The sequence below is a fragment of the Paramacrobiotus metropolitanus genome, unplaced genomic scaffold (assembly GCF_019649055.1).
Source record: "Paramacrobiotus metropolitanus isolate TYO unplaced genomic scaffold, Prichtersi_v1.0 Parri_scaffold0000043, whole genome shotgun sequence".
Classification (NCBI taxonomy): Eukaryota; Metazoa; Tardigrada; class Eutardigrada; order Parachela; family Macrobiotidae; genus Paramacrobiotus; species Paramacrobiotus metropolitanus.
The window spans coordinates 324,680-349,973 of record NW_026570263.1 but is presented as its reverse complement, the minus strand read 5'-3'; the positions used below and the strand labels follow the sequence as shown (position 1 = coordinate 349,973).

Here is a 25,294-nt window from a genome sequence, read left to right as displayed (position 1 = left end):
AAACCGCCCAGCCAAAGCCCTCCAGCCACGCGAAGCGAACGAAGAGAACGAAAAAGAGGAAGTAGATAATCCACGTCTCTTCTTCGACCCAATACCTGACCCACCGCCTCGTCCAGAAAGTCCACCTTATATTCAACCACAAGAAACATCGTTTTTCGAATTACTATCGAAGCGATACCGGGATTTTAACAACAAAATGGCGAAAGAAGAGGACACGCTCGTTAACCACGCAAACGCCATCCGTGCGCAAATGGCTGCAACCGACTACTTACAACGACAACTGAATGAAATTCGCGGTTTAGCAGAGAACGGGGACGGTGCAACTGACATCATTAAAGGTATTTCTGAGACGCATAAGAAGAAAGTGCCAACTAAAGAATTACCGCAGTTTGCAAACAAAGAAGATGAAGATTTTGAAGACTGGTTGTTAAAGTACGAGATTTGCATTAAACAGCACGACTGGACTAATGAAGACGCAATCGGTAATCTGTACCGTGCATTCAATGGAACTGCCCTGCGCATATACAACACGCTGCCTGCTGAAGGGACATGGACAGAAATGAAGAAACTGCTACGCGATGCCTTCGCCAAACAGCTGTTTGACTACGACTTGGCTAAAGACACCAAGCGCTCGCTGACGTACGCTGGTAATCCAAACGACTACTACGCCAATGTCATGCGATACCTCAATTCTATTTCTGACTCGCCGACCGAACGCGAAGTCGTGAATAAGCTGTTCGATGGGCTGCCACCGCAGCTGAAGTCAGGATTCGTGAGCAATATGCCATCTACGCCGAATGAATTCCTCATTAAGCTGAAAGAGGTAGTGAGAGAGAAAGCATACCAGAATAAGCAGTGGGAGAGAGAAGTTGCCGACTGTGTGAAGAATCCTGTCATTGCCGCCTTATTCAATAACAGCGCTGATTCACGTCACAGCAATCCTAATATGGACGATCGTTTAACTGCCATTGAAAGAGCGATTGAGAGGATGACACTGAGCGGATCCAGACCATATATGAACCGTCGTTTCGGCAGAGGAGGAAGAGGAAACTTTAGAGGACAGAGAGGATACACACGAAAGTTCTGCAACTACTGCAAGCGTACCAATCACACCATTGAAGAATGCCGGCAACGAAATAAAAATAATCAAGGCCAAAGAAATATCCAGCCGTCGTATGCCAGTATGCTGCATCCGCCAACTGTTCATGCACTGCCGGCTCCGCAATATTTAAACTGAATACCACAGCTTCCCTGGCTCACGAAGCTGTGGATCGTAAGTCACTAATACCTATCTGTCATTTCTATACAGGCGCATTATCATTTAACTTTTTCATTAACAATGAGCCACTCATCGCTATAATAGACACTGGGTCTGGTATTTCTTTAATTAGTGATCGTGTTGCATCAAAGTATTTATTTACTCGTATGACTTATAATGGACCTTCACTTGGGACTGTCTCTAATACAGTAGTGCAACCAATAGAAGCATGCCGCATGGACATTCAACTTTTAGGATTTAATGCCGAATTAACTGTAGCAATCCTACATAATTTTCCTTTTGATTTATTATTGGGCAATGATTATTTAATTACTACACCGTTTCTATTAAGTTTTGCAGATAGCCAGCTGGTCAACCCGGAGAATCAAGAATCAATTCCTGTCGCCTGCGTACGCATACCCACTTCATACAGTATATTGCCTAGTCCAACCTTGAACTTTCGTGGCCCTGAATCGACATTAAGCGCGCAACCTTCCATCAACAATGCCGGTTCAGCCGTGAACGTTCATCGTACACTGGATACAAGCCGGAATAAGTCTGCAGCTCCCGTTCCCGGCCTTGCCAACATGGCAGCACGTGCACGTACAGATATACAAGTGGATCCACATACAGAATTTAAAGATGAAAAGTTTATTAGCCCAACAGACTTGCTACAAAATGGCTCTCCGGAATCACAAGACGTTTCCATAGAAGAATTTTCTAATCAATTTAATTTCGGCAAAGATATGTCCCAGTCCCAACGTCATCAGATGCTTCAATTACTCTATAAGTACCGTACACTATTCCCCTCGAAAGAAAAGAAAGTTGGAAGAACCAACAAAATCAAGCACGTTATTGACACCGGATCAAACCCCCCTGTGCATCAAGCCTTACGACGCCATGCCCCTTGGCAACGCGAATTCATCAACAAGCAAGTGAAACAATGGATAGAAGAAAAGATAATAACTCCATGCAACTCCGAATGGGCGTGTAACATTGTTTTAGTCCCGAAGAAGGATAAAGAGCTCCGTCTCTGTATCGACTTCCGTGCCATTAATTCAATCACGAAGAAAGATTTGTATCCCCTTCCAAGAATTGACGATTGTTTAGACGTACTACAAGGATCAAAGTGGTTTACCGGCCTGGATCTCCTTTCAGGATACCTGCAAGTTGAAATGCATGAAGACTCGAAAGACAAGACAGCCTTTTTAACACCAGAAGGACTTTACAGATTCGAGGTTATGCCGTTTGGACTCTGTAATGCCCCGGCTACATTCTCACGTCTAATGGACAGCATACTTAAAGATTTCAAGTTCAAGTTCGTCATTGTTTACCTTGACGATGTTCAAGTATACAGCCCTTCGTTCGAAGCTCATCTGGAACACCTGGAAAAAGTTCTAATGAAATTTCTCGACGCAAACCTGATGCTCAAGCCCTCAAAATGCCACTTTGGATGCAATAAACTCAACTTCCTTGGACATACTGTAACACCTGATGGAATTTCTCCTGATGCCAATAAAGTAGCAACTATACAGAAGTTTCCCGTGCCGACAGACTTAAAGACACTGCGATCGTTTCTGGGCGCTGCCAATCATTATCGGAAATTTATTAAAGATTTTTCCCTTATTGCCAATCCTTTGAACCGCCTTACTCAGAAAGACCAACCATTCCGGTGGACCGATGAACAACAAGTTGCCTTTGAATCTCTTAAAAAGAAATTGGTCAGCAAGCCTCTCCTGGCACACTTCGACCCGAATAAGAATCTCATTTTGGAAACAGACGCCTCAATGCTAGGACTTGGCGCAGTACTCAACCAAGTGGACAACAACGGAAATGTTCAGCCAATAGCCTATGCCTCAAGAAGCCTCACCGCATCAGAAAAGAACTATTCCACGACCGAACAAGAGCTTGCCGCCGTAGTTTTTGCCGTAGAAATTTTTCACCCTTACGTCGGAAACCCTGGAAAGACCTTCGACATAATAACGGATCACAACGCCTTAACTGGACTACTGAAAGCGAAAAACCCAACTGGACGACTAGCCCGATGGATCCTAAGATTACGCCCCTACAACATGCGAATTGGATACAGACCTGGAAAAGTTAATAATATGGCCGACTGTTTGTCAAGATTTCCTTATGACGCAATAGACGTCCCACCTGAACACCAGCTATCTACACCTTTATTTTTCCTAGAATCTTTTAACATCGCCTTAATGCAACAGCAAGACTCGTATTGTTCAAAGATTATCGACACTCTCCGTGGAGATACGACAACACTAAATTACCGCCAGAAAAGAGTGCACTTTGTAATCAAGAACGACATCCTTTATCGTATTGTTTTCCGTGACAACAGAATGAATTTTCTCCTGGTTGTACCTGCCGCACTACAACAGACAGTACTCAAGAACGCTCACGACACCTCCGGACACTTTGGAGTTTCCCGTACTTACGAAAGAATTCATCAAAAGTATTATTGGACAAACTGCATTAAAGATGTTTTTCAATATGTAACTTCGTGCAAGTCCTGCCAGATTTCGAAGTCGCCGAATAGTAAACCTTCTGGATACTTACAACCTCTACCAGTTTCAGGACCATTCAATACCGTTGGAATCGACTATCTTGGACCGTTTACAACAAGTTCTAAAGGAAACGCCTACCTCATCGTGGCAATAGACCACCTAACGAAATGGGTTGAAGCGAAAGCTGTCCGCTCCGCAACCGCCTCGAACGCCGCACATTTTTTAATTGATTTTATAGTTTACCGCCATGGAATACCTAAAAGACTCCTTTCCGACCGTGGGAAACACTTCGTCAACTCCCTAATGGATAATTTATTAAATTACCTGGGCATAGAACACGCAACTACGACAGCATATCATCCCCAGACGAATGGATTAACCGAAAGAATGAACCGTACCATCAGCGTTGCAATTTCTCATTACGTCAGCTCTAATCACCGCGATTGGGATGCTTTTATACCTTCATTAGTTTGGTGCATCAATACATCAAAGAACGAAACTACAAAATTTTCACCTTTTGAACTCCTATACGGACGTCAACCTGTTTTTCCCTTCGACCTTCAAATGCAATACGATGGATTACACGAAATTCAAAATATCCCGCAATACGTGGATACAGTACATAAATGGTTGAAATCAGCACAAGAATTAGCCAAACTTCGTATCAACTCAGCACACGACAAGAATGCGCCGCGTTACAACGAACAACATGTTCAGACAGAATTTTCACCTGGAGATTTAGTTTTACTATGGACACCGCCTAAACTTCTTAACGACATGGATCAGCCAATCACCAGTAAGAATAAATTAACTACGAAACTTTTAAAGAATTGGCATGGACCGTGGGAAATCATCGAACAAACTTCTCCTGTCAACTATAAAATAAGAAACCGCAATGGACGAAAAAGATTGATACTGTACATGTTGACCGCCTGCGAAAGTTCAACGAAAGAATCAACCCGGATACGGAAGAGTTTGATGAAATAATTTATTTGGCTAATAAGCCTAAAGAATCAGCAGACGACAATTTTCCTTTAAATTTTTCTTCTAATGACGATAGTCAGGATTTTATTTTCAGTAACGATGACCCAAATTTACCGGAAGATAATAATCCGCTTGGACATAACGCCCTTGACCATGAAAGGCAACCGGACGATACGAATAACCCGCAACCACGATATAACATGCGGAAGCGAAAGCCAAAGGAGGGAGGGAAGCCGAAATAATTTTATTTTCAATTTTCTTTGAATTTTATTTTCATTTTATTTTCGTTAATTTCTTAAGCTGCGGACAGCTTAATTTTAAGAAGGGAAGTGTTACGAGTATACATTAGCTTAACTATTAATAATATCTCCTTATATGTGTATCATAGAAGTATCTTTCTTGCGCCTGCCCTAATCTATTTATATGTGTTTTGGAACTCAGCTCGGCTTATAAAGCGCCGGCTGACATTTGTATCCTTCAGCTTATTCTATCATTAAAGCTCACAGTAACATCCGCGCCTTTACGAAATAAGCACGTAACACTGCTGATAGACAAGTCGCAACGCAAAATGACAAAATACGATTAGAAGAATCAAAAAGCGATTGCAGTTTTGACATTTTAATATCAGCAGATGGTGTCTCCTTTAAAGAAAAAGCGGCGTGAATCGCAGAAGGTTTTCATGAAGAACGTTTCTGCATTGGATCAATCTCCACAGTTAATTAGTCAGATCAAGTCCTAAGAAGCCGCAATATAACAACGAAAGAAATTTGGAACAGCTTTTAACCATGCAGCACACGGGCGCTATCGTCTTTCTGGGATGTATCTTTCTTCTTGCGTTCACGACAAGCGTCCGAAAGGGTAAGTACAAATGCACTCTGATTAGCCAGTTGGAATCAGCGTTTTTCAATTTTAACACCTAGTGCACCGGGTCCACCATTCCCACCGAAAAAACGGTCATGCGCCGGTTGGATACGCGACAGGACGACAGGCCCTTACCGAATCCCAACTGCATGTACTTCCCGTTAAACACCACCCTTTATTGCCCACTCGGCATGGACATCCCTGGCAACTTTGACGTCACGAAGATCGGCAAAGATGTCCAGCAGATCACCATCAACGGCCCCGGGCGGAACATCCTCCGTTCGGACGCTCCGCCCATCCCAGCTGACCTCACCGCCCTCACGCAGATTATTTTTAACGGTTTCACGGATGAGAACAACTCTAGCATTTCGATTAAACGCTTCGTGGACAACGTCAAAGATCACCTGGTCGTTCTCAGTATAGCCAACAGCAAACTGGGATCCCTGGAGGATGGATTTCTTCAGGGATTCTCCCAGTTGCAGAATCTGAATTTCGCCAAGAGCGACATTTCGTCCATCAGCAGGACAGCGTTTCTACGAGATGGTTCAATGACGATAAGCGTTAGTCTGATGGAGAACCAGCTGGAGACCATTGATTGGGCCGTTTTCCAATCGCTTTCCCACACTTTACTGGTACGCCGACTTTTCATATTAATTTGTTTTACTTAAGCGTTCTTAGTTTTTCGCAGGTCCTCTTAGTTTCCTTAGGTTTTCTTAGATTTTCCTGGGTTTCTTAGGTTCTCCTAGGCTTTTTTCTTAGGTTTCTTAGGCTTCTTAGGCTTTTTTCTTTATGATAGCTTAATATTTTGTAGGCGGTGCAAATTAACTCGCAAAGTCCGGGATTAAAATCCATTAGCTGCTCGACCAACTTCCGCTTTGCGGAGCCCCTGTTGTCCCTGCAGTTGGGCGGGAACCAGTTGCCGCAGTGCTTACTGGACTCGCTGAGCAATAACACCCATTCCGACATCGGCGTGGACGATAATCCGTTCTGCCCGACGGACGGAATGTGCACCTGTCCCGCATTGGCGCCGTTCTTGTATTTTGCATGCGATTTCTTCGCTGCCGACCCGCACTTCGGTTTGAGCTTTAAGTGCGGCACGGGAACCAATAAGCGCTCGTGGAGTCTGCACCAGATGCCGCCCAACGCGCCTTGCACGGGCGGAGCGCAAAGGCTTCTTCAAGCGAGCTGGTTTCTTTTGATAGCTGCTATACTGAGTTTCTGTACACTCTGTAAAAATTCCAGCAGCTTTTGAATTGAACAGCTACGCATATAGTCGCATAATGAATTTCCGTGGGAATGTCTTGTCTTTTGCTCTGTCGGCTGTTTAAATTGTCTGGGAATTCAAAAAACTTTAAGCTGGATTTGAATAAAAAATCCAAAACGTCGAGCTATAAAAATGTTGTTCTGAATGCGCAACACGTTCCAAGATTGTTTCGGCACTGCAGCAAGTGCAGCGTAGTGTGTTTTCATGAGTACTTATCTGTGCCTTATCAACCATTATTACATTTAACGGGGAGTAAACAAATCAGCTGATAACAGAACGAATTGCTCGTGCAAAAGGTTTCCGAGTTCTTCGTGTGTAAAAACAGTGATAAGGGTTATCGGGAAAAAGTATTCACATTTAAAATTGCTGCAGCCAGTGCTGTAAACCCAGTCTCACTGTCCAAAATTAGCAATACGACGGCAAGAACTGCGCGCAACACTTGGCTAAACTGCTGACAATGCGAAATTCAAGCGTTCTTATACTTTTGCTAGGATTAACCATTCTAATCGTCCCCGACGAAGTACGGTGCAACAATAACTATGCTAAAGATGGTGAGTGTACAATAACGATTAGGGCTCAACCGTTACTAGTTTCACGTTGCTCTACTACAGAGTAGTTTCTCTTTTAAATATTCCATTAAGTTAGCTAAGACTGGCACTTTTTAGACCTATTTCGTACTAAGAGCCTTAAGGAAAATGGCCCAGTACATAGCGTCAAAAATGGAACACATTCACTAAAACTTTCGCTTTCGCGCACTCCGAATCAACCTTTTTGTAATGCTTTATATTATTCTAAAGCTAAATGATTTGTATACAGGTTCTGAAAACCGTTTGCGCGCGCAACACCCGGTTGCCGAGATATGGCGTACTAAAATGGGTGAAAAGTTTAAATGCATTGTAGTGTACCAAAAGTTTGGTTATTACCCAATTTTCTTGAAACTTTGCTGAAACTGTGCGCGAAAGCGAAAGTTTTAGTGTATGTATCCCATTTCTGAGATCATGTACCGGGCATTCCTTTTAATAAAAATGAGCACTAAGGTGACATAACGCGTTCCGAATATAAGGGAACATAATCAGGGAAGTGTGTGTAGATCAAGGTCCGTACCCGCATCCCGCATGTTCGTACTCTCGGCAGAACGAAAACGATCCTCTCCTTCTCTCATGCCCATCCGGCATGGTCATACCCGGCAACTTTGACGCGGCACAAATCCGCAAAGACGTCCAGATAATTGTGATCAATGGAGGAGGCTCTCCCAATATTCTGGCATCCAATGCTCCGCCTTTACCGGCCGATCTGACCGCACTCCAGCACCTCCGGCTCAACAGTTTCACCGACGAGAACAACTCCAGCATCCGCATTAAGCGGTTCGTCGAGAATGTCAAAGACCGTCTCCAATTCCTCGTTGTGCAAAGCAGCAAAGTGGGCTCCCTGGAAGACGGGTTTCTCCAGGGATTTTCACAGCTGCGGCAGCTGGATTTCATGTCGAGTGATATTTCCGTCATCAGCAAGACCGCTTTCCAACGCAATGGCACCGCACCGCGGTTAAATATCAGTTTGACGTGGAATCGGTTGGAGAGCCTTGACTGGGCCGTTTTCCAGCCGATTACCGAGATCGGGGTAAGTGACGAGGGCATATGAGCTTTCTAATTTCCCTTTTCGCTTCCTGGGAATATACTGACTAAATTAATGCCGATTCACAATTACTGGCCGATCTACAAATCAGTAACCGACCGTTCACTTAGCGGCAATTTTGTTGAAACCGTTTCTTGACTTTTTTTACTGTTTATTAGTTTTTTCTTATCTTTCTAACAAATAAGTTTTTCCTTTTATTTATCATGAATAAAGTTTAGTTGTATGGAAGAAAGAGAAGAGATAAACTTCGGCGTTCAACAGATTGTTGTTCAAATCTTGTCGGTCATCGATTTGTCGTTTCTAGCAAAGCTTTCAGGTAAACGCTCTATCAGTAAGCAAAGGTACCTACCGTTCGTTATCAAGTTGTTGGTCAGCGAATCGTCATGGCAGACATCCTGAAATTATCGATGTTCATGTTTTGTCGCTGTCGTAGTCTCTGGATTTAAGCTCCCAGCGTCCTGGCCTGCACTCCATCAGCTGTTCCACCAACTTTCGCCTACCTGCGGAAACCGGTCACTTGCTGCTGCGCAACAACAATTTGGAGTTCTTGCCGCATTGCGTGATTGACTCCCTGAACTACCAAGACGGCCATATGCAGCTGGACGTGGACAACAACCCCTTCTGCCCAACGGACGACAAGTGTGCCTGTTCCGCCATGGAACCGTTTTTCCGCTTTATCTGCGATTACACCACCCGCGACCAGGTGTACGGTGTGACGTGGTGGTGCGGCACGGCACCCAATCAGACTTTGTGGCATGCCCAACAACTGCCGCCCACCGTCACGTGCACGAATTCTGGACGGTGGCGTTTACGAACGAACTGGTGGCTCCTGATAATTACAGCGCTGATGTTTTGTGCTTTTCGGGGGGATACTGGACCTTGTATGGCCGCTATTTAGCCATAGGAAGACGGGTTGCTTCGCTCTTAAAAATCGGGGCTGATCTGATAATCAGTTACTTACGTAGCTACATTATACATATAATAAAAGTATAAATCATTAGCGTTATACACACTTGTAAAGGAACAGCTTTCTCTTTGCAAAAAAGCGTTCAAGCTTCAGCTATCAGTACTCGTATTCCCCACCGTTAAAGACCTTTGTGACAAGCGGTCTTGCGCCAGTTACATCGCGTCGAAATGTGTTTACGAGAATAAAGTGCAAATTCTGTCAGTTGACTATCTACTGAACACCAACGATTTGCTGGCGGCATTCTGTTAACCAGGAAGAGCTACCCACACCACAATAAAAAACAAATACTCGCACTGTAATAAACCTTAAACTGGAACGTCAAGTAAACTGTTGGTCGAGGAAATGGCTTCGGCATAACTTCGGGCTGCGATTTCGCACAGAAGCGGATTGACGGACTGTACTTCGTGAATCGTACGCGAGTGAGTAGTGCTAGAAGTATGCATGACCTTTGCTGACCGGTAAACTCACCAAACAGCCGGCGGCAATAAATACCACTTCGTACACATTGCTCTTGGTAAACTTTAAGTAGTGAAAACTGGGAACAAAGTTTAATACCACCACGTCAATTTTTCGATGCGATTTCTGACTTCTTAGGGATCTGAGCGTAGGAACGTACGTACGGTAGTGGCTCGATCAAGGGCACCACGGAGATTCTGTACGGGAAATCAGCACTTGCAAAGCGTGCACTGCTCGTGCTTGCGTGCGCATGAGCATGGACTCGCTGCATGTGTGTTGTCCTCCTGTTGTTTTCGTAGACAAACTCTGTGGTGCCACGTGATCGAGCCGCTACAGTACAGGACACGAAATTGCACCGCTCCGTTATATTCCATTGGAAAATTGCAGCAAGCATTAAGATGAGCCGGAAAAACACTCGTCAGCCTGATCAGAAGGGTTTCCGGGGAACTGGGCTTTGCTTTATGGGGGAAATTATCTGCATCAGCAGTATTCGAGAGACGATTTCGGGTTAGATGTATTAGCGGAGCGCTGCACCGCCAGTCCGCCACTATCCACTTGGCGGGCTCAACTGGAAACCGGTTTAAGCCAGACACACTACGAAACCCTGCAGACTGTTTATCGATAAAAATATTAACAACCATACAGTTGCACCGGTGACTATTACGTTGTCGGCATGAGGTTAAAAAAGAATACGATCCGTGTAGAAATACTGTAATTATCGAATTTGCCGTACTGGGCGCAAACAGTTCGAATACCATGGAGCAGGTGCGCTTATTTCGGGGAGGTGCGGTTATTTCGGGGGGTTCTCTTATTTTTCAAACAATAAATTTCAGAGGGGGCTCTTATTTTTCGAACAACAAAGCTTTGAGGGGACCATCATTTTCGAAACAAAAACCCATCCTGTTATGCTGAAACTGAGCGCAGCAGTTACCGGGTGTATGGAGGAAGCTTGCTATAAAAGTACAGTATGCAGTTGCCAGTTAGCACAGCTTCCATGCAGCATCTCGGTACAAATCGGTACAGACTGTACTGTACGCAATTGCTTGCCATTTGCCACATTTTTATTTCTGTTTATTGACTTAGGCTTCGCGATCCCTGTTCAGCTGTATGATTAAATCGTATGTTTTAAAACGCGGTTTGCGGTAGAAGTATAATTATCGGTTTATTTGGCTTAGCATTTAATAACGGCACCCGGTGCCGTAATTTCGGGGGGTGCCGTTATTTTTCGAACATTTTTGGTGAGATGCGCTTATTGCGGGGGGTGCCACAAATTTGATAATTACGGTAATTGTGATCGCTAGGAAATGAAAGTCGATTCCTATGACCGCCCAGTTTATGGGAAATTGACTGGGCGACATACATATATACTGTGGTATTGTCCAGTCGTTAATGTGGTAATGCGCCCATGATTTCATCATAAAATTAATCCTGTAAACTGTGGCATTTTCGAAAACATGTGCTGGGTGTTCTACATCCTGGATGTAAAAGAACAAAGCTCCACAAAGTATCGTTGTGCGTTAAGCAAAATATTATAGGGTTGGCTGTTTTATTTCAAGAAGCTGTAAATCAGAGACGAATTCCGTAACATGTGCACCATACATCTCGTTTCGTTTTTCGAAAGTTAAAGAAGAAAACAGTGGTAAATTTGTCGTCGGTTACTTCGTCGCCGATTATGTGCAACATTGCATGCGGTTCACGAGATCCGATGATTGTGAGACACAGCTGTACAAGTATTGATAGTGCAAGCTGATCTGATCGAATTGATCGCCCAGTTGCCAAACGCTTTATACAAAAAGGTTTTATCGGACTGGAAAAATTTCGGATGATGCCCAGAGAGAATACGAAGATTTACTGATGTGACATGTTTTAACAGCACGCTCGCCGATTTGCAAGCATTCTGCATTACATTCCGCAGTTCGCTCGTAATATTTATGGTATATTTTCATCTGGCTCTGAAACAATTTGACTAATACAATAATCCCGTGGTCCGGAAAAGCACAGAACAACAATATTCTGGTAGGAAGCAGCCAAAGGCGTTACTATTTCATGTTATTATTATTACGGCACGAACGCAAAAACAATTTAATTTTAAGTATACCAAAAAATGGGCAGAATGTTTCGTAAGCAACTGTTGCAGGCGCAGAAAGAAGGACTATACTAAAATTACTGTAGTTGACGACTGGACAACAGTATCTCCAATAACCTGCCCAAGCAAGCTGCGCGTAGGATAGGCTAATTAACAGGAGAGCCACAACAATAAAAGGTCATCCCGCTCCAACCGATACATTTGGTGGGACATCAGATAAGAATGCATTTCTATCTTGCGGACTGGGACAACTTTTTGGCAACTGCGATAACTTACAACAAATCTCGAAAGCTCATAAATAAATACTGCCTTGGTGTAAGAACTGTAATAAATACTGTCCTGTCCTGTGTACTGTAATGAATACTGTCTTGGTGCAACATAACGGTGTACTTTATGCAGTTGACCACCTTATGGCACATATCACTGCGAAGAATTTCGAAAAGTAAGGACAAAGGAGCGAAAACACAAAGATGCAGAATAAAAAAATGCAAACAGTGTTCCCAGCTGAGAAACTACAGCACATAACACAAGTATCAACAAAAAGATTGAAAGAGGCATTCCAGGACACTTATTTATGTCACCCAGATACTTACAGAAAGGCTGGCTATGATCCTTAAATACTGTGCTGCGAATTAAAATATGAAATGAAAGGTTGCGGGCGAGTTAAATATTACTACCAGTTAAATATCCCATGTGCCGCTCGAAAGCTCTTACAATAGAAGCACGAAAGGTAATGGAAGTCGCACAAAAACAGAGCGTTTTAGATAGGATATGGCCGACACATGGGTCATTCTGTTTGCAGTGCGGGAACGCGACAGTGGTCGCAACCTCACCATATATGACAACCGCTGTCTGTGAAACGCTGTCTGTGAAATAAATGATAACCAAAGAAGTAAAGTTCTCCGTCCCGCATCATGCAGCCAACGCGTGGCAACTGGCAAGCTGCATTTCGCCGGGGCTGCATTTCGCCGTGCCGGAAATCATGCATGCGCCTTTCCTAGATGCCCAATCACCGAAGCGTGTTCAGCGATTTCCGATTCACGAGTTTGAAGTGTTTTTGCCATCTATGATCGTGATTTGCGCAGCAACGGCTTGGATTCCAGCAACAACCCGCGTCGAGGTATGCAGCTTCTGGAAAACTTGCTTCAGCCTGCAAAATTGCATCCTGTCTGAGCGATCGGAAGCGCTTGCCGAGAAGTGTTTCTCTGTACAGTCGGTGGCGGAGACAGTGGCCATTCTGCAGCAGTCAGCAACAAAGTCGGAATATTCGATGTCTCATAAGTGCAGCCTTGTCGTTCGCAGCTAATGTCGGCACCCGTATCCTCTTCACACAGGGACTTTCAAGTGATCCAGGCAACCGTTTCCCCGCATGAAAATCACCTTTCTGTATATTTTTGCATGGGTAAGCACCTTACACCACTCCTCACTCCATACAACTGTGTATAAAAGAAGATTCGGTTTTATTGTTTCACCATATCACTCCTGTAACGTTTAGGTTAGCAAGATTGGTTTAGACTTTCCAACGTTTTAACAAGCGATCACCGCGCTTCATCAGTTATGCGTCTCGTCATAATCGGGGCAGCCTGGGCTGCCAGTATGTTACCGGTAAGAATTCGAATATGTACTATGGCCGTTTTCGGTTAGCCTGCATAACACCAAAGGTCATGTTGCTCATTGTCGTAATGTTGCAGGCTATACTGGCGTTATGTCGGTACCCGATGGAGGGTTGAGCCGATGATATCCCCTGCTGCGGCGGATCCTACTGCAGTAATACCGATACCGTGCACGGATTTTGTATCCGTACGTCACCTGCGTACGGCCATACCACAACCAAGCGGACGACTCACATCACCACGAAACCACCAAGAGGTTTAAAAACCACAAGCAAGCATCCGGGCACTGCCAGCAACAGCGTTCTATGCAATCCCGAGTCGGGCGTTGGATGTTCTTCGAATTCTAGGGAAAACCGCTCGGTTGATTACGGTATGTTTCGCTAAAAAAATATGCTGTTTGCTTGCGATTATAAAAGTCTTAAATCTGATATTTTAAAATATTCTAAGCAGAAATTCGTTTTGTCTGCCGTTGCAGGAGCTGGTTATGAAATAAGGAACAAGTATAATATAGAGATATGAAGTGTGGAAATATTTCGTCATTTAACTTTACTAATATTTCTCGACGGTTACGCAGAAAACATTAACAGGGAAAAAGTGTGGCTTTTTGCTGATTACCGGTAGTCGACAACATGTATGCTGTTAGGCTGCTATCAGGTCATGGGTTTGGTTATTGCAAACTCACGTGACTGTATTTCTTTTATCAGGGCAAACCATGGGTGATGCGTACTGGGGCTTAGTTAGGGCCTTTGGTAGGCGGTTTGGAATGCCTCCATCAAACTGGATAAACCCCATGGCGATGATTTCATTCAACGGCGGCTCCGCTGCTCCACAGCAGTGCGTCTGGAACGCGCGGCGTCCGCGTTGTGCCGATAGACCTTGGACGAATGACCATTGGGAGCCCAAGGTCTGGCCAACGAGAACCATTAACTATCACTTGAGTGTGTGGAATCCCGGACCACAAAACGACCGTTTCCTCCGCAGCGCCCGGAAAGCAATTGGTATGATCAATCAGGCCATGCATGACTGTAGGGGATGGACAATGAATGAAGTGTCCAGCAACAGCGGTCCTGCCCGTGCACTCGCCATCCACATTTTTACGGACCAGTGCCAGGTCTTCTCGTGCTACGCTGGCATACTGTAGGGTAAGTTGCTCCGGCGTTGGTTATATTTTCTAAAAGCATTGACTCTGACACACTGGCTACACGCTTTCAGCGCCTCATGCAGTGAGGCTCTAGGCTATTCCAATGATACTGAAAATGCAATTCAAATTAACACGGCTGCCTTCGACAAACCCGGTTACGAACTGCCAGACTCGATGGTGGTTACGGTCTTTTTACATGAACTTCTTCATGCCGTTTTCGATGCTCGACATGAGCACACCCGTGAAGACCGAGACAAACACATCCAGACGCGACCCGATAACATCTTTTGCCGTAAGTGTCAGCTCGTTTATCAATACGATATATTATGCCGAAATACTGTACAGCATTGGTTTCTCGATAGCTAACTTGGTGGGCTACCTGGAGAAAAATCAACAATACCCGGAACAGTACTTCGATCAGGATATGCACTTCGACTACGATATCGAAAGCGTAATGCATCCAGGATATGACGACTACGGCAAAGAATCCCCTGTTTACCCACATCAGATTCTGCATACAATTGTCCTCCCCAACGGGGCGGAGTCTGAAAATATTGGGCCGTCTAAAAGAAACCCCAAACTGTCCAAAGGGGATGTCCAAAAGATGCGCTCTCGCTACCAGTGTTAACGCAGACAACCATAGCCATCGTAACGCGCCGACCACCTGGTAAAGGTCACCCGCTTTGCATTCCCGCCACCATATGGTGCCATTTCAGTGGGTGGACTACTGAACACTCATCTCGCAGTTTCTTCATAGCCGTTATGCTCTGCTTATGTGTTTTTTTCTTAATAAGGCGGCAATGAGAGGGCCGAATAGTTGGTCGTTGTGCTAAAAATTACGCTAGTTTGCGAATGCATATGATATCAGATAACAGCTTTAATATTACGGTAGCATCATCGCTTAAATAATGAAAACTCGCTGTGGCATGAAGATAAATCATATTGACATTGTTTACGCCATCATCTCTCCTCTGCCCACAACAATTTGCAATCCACACGGTGTCTGTCACACCGGCAGTATGATTGACTTTCTTTTCTACTGCCGTTTTCGGCTTGGCATTTTCGCAGTTTTTTGATAAGTTCGAACCCAGAAAGAATGTAAATGTGCACGCCCTTTCGTACAACATACCTGCATACTTGCATAAATATATTATAATGTCAACGATTTAGCTGCAGAACTTTTTATTTGCACTAATAACTGTGCCCGGCATTTCGGTACAGTTCTTTACATGTAAACGCTCAGCAACATGCCTAGTTGCGTGGGTTCAAAATAAATTTGTCCATATTAATTAGGCATTTCAAATCGCGCGGGCGTTTGTATAGGCACTAGCTATTGCCGCATAAGCCTGCGCGCCAGATTGCACCACCAGAGTGCACTGCAGAGCCTTTGCACCACAAGATTTTCATCGAGAAACCATTCGACATGTCACAGGAACATATGCGTTTGGTTATTTGTCACTTACACCGTCCAAACGCCGTACAAGCGAAACTAAAAGAACAAAGTAAACATGGTGGCCGTGTTGAGCGGGTATTCCGTAATACGAGCATCACACGCCCCCAGAAGAACTGGTTGAAATCGGTTTTTCTGGTAGCAATTTCAATGACTTGGATTGGTCAGTGTTCGCGCCGATGGCGAGAACACTCAGGGTACGAGTAGTTTCCGTGGCGTGTGGTTTGATAACTGGAGCATTTATTATGGCAATTAAACGTAACATGCAGATCTTTGCCGTTGCTTCTAGTTCTAGAGTCCATCAGTAGCAAAGAGCTTCAGAGCTTTATCAGGAAATGCATGTTGTGAGTCGTACACCTCTGCCTTGGCTTTTCCAATATGTATTTAAATGAGGTGCATTAAATTATTTATTTAAATGAATGCTTTTTCAAGTGAGGTGCGCTGTTGTGTATAGGATATGCTCCTGGCGTCTATGGCAAAAAAAACGAGCACAACTTTAAAAGACAAATACAGTTTTGACTGCGTAATGGTACCGTTCAGTTCATGATATGTTTTCGCAGTCACATTGCCAATTTCAGCACGCACTTCCAACAAACACTTGAACAAATCAGTTACTGTTCCTTCTATTCTAATGTTTTCTGCTATTACGCTTCCACGTGTCAGTTTGTCAAATGCAGATGTCTATAAAAGCCTTCGGCCATCTTGAGAAGATAGGCTTCTTGTGACGATGGCAGCATGGTGCCGCCGTTGGCCGTTGCGTTCAGGTGGCGTGCACGCGCCGCTATGGCCAGTACGGAGTCTCCACCCCAGCTTTGTCCGTGTCTCTTGTCGCGCGGCAGCGAAAATCTTGATACATAATTTACTTGCTGCCGGTCGATGGTGTAATTGCCACAGGTCAGCATGTCGGTCCGCCGGCAGCAGTGGCTATCCTGCATGTAGCGACGCGGTGCCTTTTGCAGCCAGCGCCAGAGATTGCTCAGCAGCGGACAGTTGCTGCACAGTGCATCGCTTAAACACAGCGGATTCAACTTGATCTGCAGGTACGGTCTCACTTCGGCGGTGGACAGACTGTCCAGGAAGGTGTTGTCGAAGTGCGACAGGCTGTTCCCGGATAGGTCGACCCGTATGACAAACGGCAGAGTGTAAGGCTGACTCAAGTAGATGTCCTCGATGCCGTTCATCCGCAGATCAATCTCCTGCACGACAAAAACTGGTTACATTTGCATTTTGTACATTTTCAGCAGTCTACTAGCATCAGTCTACTAAAAAATATCCCGATGGTCGCTGCACGGGTTTTTTGAGAGACGGCGAAGTAAAATAGAAGAGTAATAATTGAGACACGTTTGGGTCGTTTGGTTTGTACCAAAAAGGCACACCGACAATTCGCTAACCACTATCCTGCTGACCGACAACTTGCTAGCAGCTTTTTGCTGAACGACGAAACGATGCCCCGACGGTTTATTGAAACGACAAATCGCTGAACAACTTTACGTGAACACCGATAGCTTGCTGACATCGTCCTGACATGAGAAAACCAAAAAACTCAAGAACCATAAGAAGCCTAAAAAACCTAAGGAACGACGACAAAAGTTAAGCAAACTCAAAAACCAGCCCAGCAAAACCCGAAAAGCATGTTGTCGGTCAACAAGAATGTTCGATAAAACGTTGGTCAACAATTTAGCAGAAAAGCGAATCGTCGGTCAGCGACTTGGGCAAGTCAGCAATATGTTGGTCAGCAACTGTCGGTCAGCGAATTGTAGGTCGACGAACTGATGTGCTACCGTACCAAAAGACCGAATTCTGCTTTCAAAATTACGGACGCTGTGGCACACGTGAAATTATTGCACGTGCGTCGTACCGATGATGCGGCTTACAGTGGCACCTAAGTCCCAGCTGACGCAATTACTGTAACACAAAGTGTTATGAGCCATTGTCGGGTCACCGTTTGCCGCTTTTGGTCAGGTACAGAGTGGATGCAGTCGAGCATTCACCTTGCTACCATTGGGTTTTTTTAAAAAATCTACCATCTCCACAGAGGAGAGAATTTTCGAGGAAATCTGGAACGCATTTGCGCGACTGGCCACAACCCCGGATGGGAAATGAACGCCGTGATACTCAAGCGTTCACCATCACCACTGCTGTACAGTAATGCGATTGCGCTCAAAATACTCACAATCAGGCTAGCCGCCACCGGTTGGAAAACCGACCAGTCGAAGTTGACCCTTCAATCAGTATGCTTTGCAAGCTGGAATTCCCTTCAATCAGTATGCTTTGCAAGCTGGGCCAGAACGCGTGGCCGTGTAACGGACTGAAGGGCGCGAAAGCGTCCAGAGCAATGGCCGATAATCTGTTGCGAAACAGTTCTAAGTTAGTCAGCACCCGGAATCCCGCAAAGGTTTCCCGGGTCAACACGGGCAGATAGATCTCCAGAAGCCGCATAACGGTGACGGTGGCTTTTACGTTGTGCAGGAAGCGGTCAAGAGGAAAAGGCTGATCGTCGGGTGCCACCCAGATATTAAAGAGCCAGACGGTGGTAATGTTGGGACGATACGGTACCGGGATAAAAGAGCTCAGCAGACAGCTGGGACCACAAGCGCCAACGGGGTCAAGTTCTCCAACCATCAGGAAATCCCAGTTGTCCGGAATGGCGCCGACATTGAAGACTGGTTTGCCGCAGGCGCACTGCTTCCACTGCGAACTGCAGCTCGGCAAAACGTAACTTCTGCACCCCGGAGCGGAAGTGTTAGTAGCCGTGGTATTTGCGTCGGATGGAAACGATATAACTGTCGGTACTGCTTGGGCAGCATATTTTGACAGAGTTCCCATTGCAAACAAAAGCAAAAAAATACTGGCAAAGCTTTTCTTCTGAGCTTTAAAGCTTGCACAACCATCGTTCGTAAAACTCATTTTTAACTGGTACATTGCATGTGCAAAATCTGGTATGTAAAAGCAGCAAACTCAAACGCAAATTATACTGAGAGAAACGTCAAGTTATACTTAGAGTTGGCTAAATATGTTTACTGAATTAGGAAGCGTTAGGAAGCGCCGCGCAGATATCGCTCTTTCCAATGCGGAAGTAGACGAAATCATGTTGATGATGAATCACGATACCTTAGCACATTCGCGTATGCGGCAGCTCTAAAGAAGTAAGACCAGTTTATTAAACAGAACTGGCTGCTACCGTGCAAAAGCTGCTGACACGAAGCCACGATAAACCGTTTCCGTGCACCATCACTACACGCGGCGTCGATCCGAGATTAACATGAGTAGATCCGCATAATATGCGCATCTACTCATATTATTCTCGCTGACTACCGGATGTCGCTAATTCTGATGCGGAAGTAATTCGAATCTATGTTGATGATGAATTACAGTCAAGCACATACGTGTATGCGGCAGCTTCCAAGAAGTAAGTCTAGTTCAGCAAAAAGCAATGGCTGCTACGGTGCAAAAATTGCTGCACGAAGCCACGTTCAGGGGAATGTAGCGACAGCGGTAAGGCAAAATAGCCGAATTTCGTGACGCGGCAAAGATCTTAGCAAAGGTCATATGAGCACAGTTACAACAATAAGGACAACGGCAACTAAATGATAACAGGCGATGGTCTAATGTAGATGCGCCGAATCCCGGCTGCGCATACTTAATCTCGCCGGGCAACATCACTCTCTCCTGTCCCGCCGGCATGGACATCCCCGACAACTTTGACGTCATGAAAATCCGCAAAGACGTTCAGGAGATCGTCATCGCGGCGGGAAGCGACAACATTCTCCGCTCCGATGCGCCACCGCTGCCAACCGACCTCACCGCACTGCGGAAGATCTCGTTGTCCCGATTCACCAATGAATACGACTCGCGCATCGCCTTTAGGCGCTTCCTCGATCGACAACGTCATGCGACACCTCACTGAATTGATTGCGCGTCGTCCACAGCAAAGTGGGCTTCCTGGAATACGGCTTCCTCTGGGGATTCGTTCGGCTGACGAAACTGGACTTATCTGGCTGCGATATTTCCACCTTCGAGGCGGGGCCGTTCGCCGGCAGTTGGAGCTCTGAGCTGACAATGAGTGTCGACTTGTCTGGAAACCGCATTGAATTCATCAACTGGGTGGATTTCCTGCCGTTCACCCAAAAATCATTGGTATGAGCACCGTAGAGTTTCGCTAAGCGGGTACATGTTCTCATAAAGGCTTCTCTGGTAGTCGCTGGACCTTTCGGCGCAAACGCCGGGTCTGAAATTCATCAACTGCTCCCAAGAGTACAACTTAACTAGACCGATCGGTGCGGTGTCGCTGGGGTCCAACCTTTTGGAATCCATTCCGCCGTGTGTCACGTTTTCGCTACGGCACTTTGACGCTTCTAGCTCTCTAAACGTGGACAACAACCCCTTCTGCCCGACGGACGCCATGTGCGGCTGCCCCGCGATGCAACCGTTTCTCCACTTCGCCTGCCAGGACTTCGCCGTCAACCCGGTATCCAGCTTCAAGTGCGGCACTCCACCCTATCAGGTCTCATGGGCCCCTCCCAAACTGCCGCCCAGCGCACCTTGCCGCAGAGCAGCTCCCGGATTGCTGCGAACAAGTTGGCCAGATCGTCGTACTTGTGATTTTGCTGTTTTCGGCACGAAAAGTTTTCAAATTGTTGTCAGATGAAACGCTGTAGGCAAAGAAGGACACACCATCAATTTATACAGTGATCGTTCCTTTCGTCAGACTCCACCATTTTCTTTGTTGTCATTCGAACAGTAACCTTTGGGTTCGTACCACTATTTGGCTGCTGGAAAATAATGTTTGAAGTTAATTGATGTATTATTAAGGCCAACCAGTGTAATGCAAAGCCAACTCCCGTCTGCAAACCCCACAACTCCTGAATTAGCTGACAAATATTCCACTTTTGGGACAACCGTACAGATAAACAGATTTTTAAGGAGTTCCAAATGAGAGGAGGGGAATAAATTTACATCATTTTTCTGCGATTATACCGCCTCCGTTATGCTTAATATGCTGATGCTTATTAAGTGATTGTTTGTGAAGCTGTGATGGAATTTCACGCAACTTAAATGTCAGAATCAAAGTTAACAAACAGTAGCCATCAAGGTAACAAGAAGTGCGAGCACAGGCACACTGCGTCACTGTTAAAGTTCAAAACGGTTAAAAAACAACCGAAATCTCCATATACCCGTGAGTTAAAAGGTAACGTACTTAGTACAACCGCAACGTTTACCTTAGTAGCAGCCACACTAAGGCGTTGTTTAAGAAAAGCAGTACGTAAAACGCGCTTCTGCAGACAGTTCATTTTTCGGCCGAAAAAGGAAAACGAAACCAGCAAAACCAAAAAATCTGACTCCCGTGAACATGAGAATCGGCTACAGTGCACCAACTTGTCGCATCCCACACTACCGGCATTTCTTACCGGACAGGGATCAGTGGCATACCATTGGATCTTGTCCCGTCGCTTGATAAAATCCACATGTTCCAACTGACACGGAAAGCCTTCACTTTCGCAGCTGCTTTTTATGATACACTGTTCATTTCTCTGTTTCGCGCCCGATGTCTTTTTGTTGATTTATTGCAGGAGAGTGCATGATGGCCGTTTATTTCTACAGCTTTTCCACATGCGACGCAGTTATGTGCAGTTAATGCTGGCAGTCCAAGTTAAACGCAAGGCCACTCCAAGTCATACTTCTTCGGCTCACAAGAAAGTCTCAGACATGGCGCCGGCAGCGTTGCAGCTGTTGTCATGGGCTTTGCTGTGCTGTGACCTGCATGCCGGTAGCAGTATACCAGTTCTGTTATGTTGTTGAAGGCTGCTACATTTTACCACACTTGCGTCTACGCTACGTCTGCGCTGCGCTGATTCGAAGCTGCAGCTGTAGATCCAAATCAAAAAAGTTTTTGGTAGCGTGTTAACAGCTTATCAAACATGGCAGACGCAGCGAACGATGCTCGCCGGCATACCTCAGAAATCTTCTGGTGTTAATGCGCTTTTTTTTGACACAGGTTTGCCTTTCCTTTTTTTAGCCTTCGAATTTATATGATTTAATAGCAAATTGTTGTACTTATATATTTTAATCAAATCTAGAAATATTTTATGCCGGTACAGTGTGGCGTCAGAACTGGTATTGAAAGGTGGTGTTAGGAGCCAAAGGTGGTAAAAAAGTGGTACATCTCGTTTAGGAGCCATCGGTGGTAATATAGTGGTACCGGGAGCCTTCACCAAATACTTATTTCGCCTTTTAGTTAGCCGAGCAGAAATGAAGTTAAGAATTTTTGTTAACTGATACTCGTTCATTACTTTGTGCAATGCGTATTGATCATCATATTTAAGATGTCGTTATTAAGTCTCTGCTGAACTTTTGGTAGTCTTTTTCGCAAGGCTTTTGCGTACGTGAAGGCCTTTCTTTCATGTCAGTTCATACCTCGTGCAGGATATTCCTGATTGTAGGACACATGAAACTCATAAAATAAACCAACTAAAGCATGTACACCGGTTTTTTGTGGAAATTCGTTTTTAACATTATTGAGCTCGCACATCTCAAAACTAGAAAGGACACAAACTGTGCCATCAAAACAGATATTTCAAACGGTTGTTTATTGGGCAATAGCCGCCATAACAACAAAAAGTGCAAGCGCGGGCACACTACTTTACAGTTAAAATTTAAACATTAAAAAAACAACCAAAATTTCTATTCGCCCGCGGGTTAAAAGGCAACCTACTTAACACAGCAGTAGAATTTCCTTAATGACAGCCAAACTAAAACGTTGCTTCATAAAAGCAGTAGAACGCGCTTCTCCAGTTAATTTACGAGTTTTACGGCCCATAAAATGTACAAATTCACTTAAAGCTGAGCCGAAGACACCGAACGTTGCAACAACTAAGGGATAGAAAAGGTGTCTACTTTCCAGTGGAGAGTATTTCCGTTGCTTCTCATTTTCTGCCAGGTGAGCCACACTTTCTGCCTTCTTCGAACTTCCGTGGACATATTTCAAACTAGTTTAGCTGATGTAATACTGACCGAGCACATTTTGCCTCCGATTATGACCAGACAAAATTTTATCCGGTGTTTTGCTCACCATTTTATAGACTTGTTAACGATAACGCAACTACCTAAACATTACACAGATAATCGGCGACTGTTGTAGCGGCTAAAATATTTCATATCACTGGCATGTCTCTCCTATAAAACCGGCTGTAAAAGGAATAGTTTCCATCAGGCTAACCCCGGAAAATAATTCCCGCCGTTCCGTACTTGGATCTGTGGTTGTCAAAGCGCGTAAGACGTAAAAACATTTTTTATATACAGAACTTAAAAGGATATTGCCGACGGTCCTTAGAATACAGTACTTGCTAAGAATGCAACACCTGCATGTTTTCCTATTTTTCGGATTGGCATGGCTTATAATCCTCGGGATGGTGCGGTCTCAAGAAAACGGTAAGCAAAACTACCCATGTATCGCTTTACAAGTATGCGGCCTGGCTTTCCGTAATTGCTTAGCAAAGGTCATTCGAGCCACGCGAAGAAAATAAGAATGAATTAATCGAATTAGATAGTTTTGGTAGTTTTCTTTAATGCAGAGTAAATTTGCTGCCGTAACACTGCAATAACAGTTGCTTGAATACTCAGTAAAAAACAGTCAGTTTGACTAAACTTCTGAGTGACAACTTCTGAGTAACAACCCCTTCAAAACTGTTGTAAGGAAAAAAGGCTAGGTGCGCACCTGAATAACAGCGCACTATATTAATCTGTGTACTTATTAATTTTATCACCAATGCACTTAATTGTAAGTGCTAAAAGGCGACGGTCTAATGTAGACGTGCCGAGCCCCGGCTGCAAGTATTTAATATCGCCGGGCAACATCACTCTCTCCTGTCCCGCCGGCATGGACATCCCCGTCAACTTTGACGTCACGAAGATCCGCAAAAATGTCCTGGAGATCAAAATCGCGGCGGGCAACGGCAACATTCTCCGCTCCGATGCGCCGCCGCTGCCGGCCGACCTTACCGCACTGCGGAAGATCACGCTGTATGGATTCACCAATGAGTACGACACACGCATCGCCATTAAGCGCTTCCTAGACAACGTCAAAGGCCATATTACCGAACTGCGAATCTACAACAGCAAACTGGGCTTCCTGGAAGACACCTTCCTCGGCGGATTCGATCAGTTGACGAAACTGGACTTGTCTGGCTGCGATATTTTCGCCATCGACACAGATGCATTTAGAGGCAGTCAAAGTTCTGATCCGATAATGAGCGTCGATTTGTCCGGGAACAGCATCGAAAGCATCGACTGGGCCGTTTTCCAGCCGTTCTCTTCGAAATCATTGGTATGCACAACGAATAGCTGCGGCCAACTCATGCAATGTCATATGTTCTCATTAAATGCGCTTTCGTAGTCACTGCAACTTGGATCTCAAAAGCCGGGTCTGCAGTCCATCAGCTGCTCCCAAAACTACACCTTCTCTAGACCGATCGGTTCGGTGGGGCTCTATTTCAACCGCTTGGAATCCTTACTGCCGTGTGTCATCGACTCGCTAAACTACGACGCTTCCAGCACTCTGTACGTGGACTACAACCCCTTTTGCCCGACGGACGGAATGTGCGGCTGTCCCACGATGGAACCCTTTCTCCGCTTCGCGTGCAAGGACGTCCCTGTCAACCTGGTGACCGGCTTCAAGTGCGGCCCGGCCAACAATCAGCGATCCTGGACGACCAGCCAAATGCCGCCCAGCGCGCCCTGCGGCCACAGCAGCGGAGTGCAACGACTGTTGCACACCAGTTGGGGAATCGTGGTAGCTACCGCTCTGACGTTGCTGTCGCGTTTGTGAAGATATCCAGTTGTACTTATGAGCTCCGCTTGTTTCCTAACTCGGAAAATGCCCTTTAAATAGTTGATAATGCTGCAATGCATAGAAAACAACACGAAACAATTAGCTTTCTTATAAATACATTGTCAATGCTCCTGCATATGTTCTTTATTACAGCGGATGAATGTTGTCCAAGCGGTCTACCATGTTGTGGCTATCTGCTCAGATCAGCTTACCTGGATGAGCGCAGCGTGACTGCA

At 45.2% G+C, this 25,294-nt stretch overlaps 4 protein-coding genes across 6 annotated transcripts in view; all 4 read left to right on the top strand.

The window, feature by feature from the left end:
• Positions 1–24,803, top strand: part of LOC129591036 (uncharacterized) — a 27,573-nt gene extending 2,770 nt beyond the window's left edge. For all 3 annotated transcript variants that reach the window (XM_055486525.1, XM_055486523.1, XM_055486526.1), the window contains one exon: positions 24,742–24,803. The gene's annotated coding sequence lies outside the window, so the exon portion shown is untranslated. The remainder of the gene's footprint in view (positions 1–24,741) is intronic.
• Positions 5,479–7,006, top strand: LOC129591037 (uncharacterized). Its single transcript, XM_055486527.1, has 3 exons — positions 5,479–5,619; positions 5,682–6,254; positions 6,434–7,006. The coding sequence occupies exons 2-3, from the start codon at positions 5,718–5,720 to the stop codon at positions 6,872–6,874; spliced, it is 978 nt and encodes a 325-aa protein (XP_055342502.1). The 5' UTR covers positions 5,479–5,619; positions 5,682–5,717; the 3' UTR covers positions 6,875–7,006.
• On the top strand, positions 7,252–9,705 carry LOC129591034 (uncharacterized). Its single transcript, XM_055486521.1, has 3 exons — positions 7,252–7,437; positions 7,977–8,503; positions 8,952–9,705. Exons 1-3 carry the CDS (start codon positions 7,344–7,346, stop codon positions 9,414–9,416), a joined length of 1,086 nt encoding a protein of 361 aa, XP_055342496.1. The 5' UTR covers positions 7,252–7,343; the 3' UTR covers positions 9,417–9,705.
• LOC129591035 (uncharacterized) lies at positions 23,455–25,294 on the top strand. The gene is made up of 3 exons (XM_055486522.1): positions 23,455–23,659; positions 24,040–24,554; positions 24,624–25,294. The coding sequence occupies exons 1-3, from the start codon at positions 23,581–23,583 to the stop codon at positions 25,053–25,055; spliced, it is 1,026 nt and encodes a 341-aa protein (XP_055342497.1). The 5' UTR covers positions 23,455–23,580; the 3' UTR covers positions 25,056–25,294.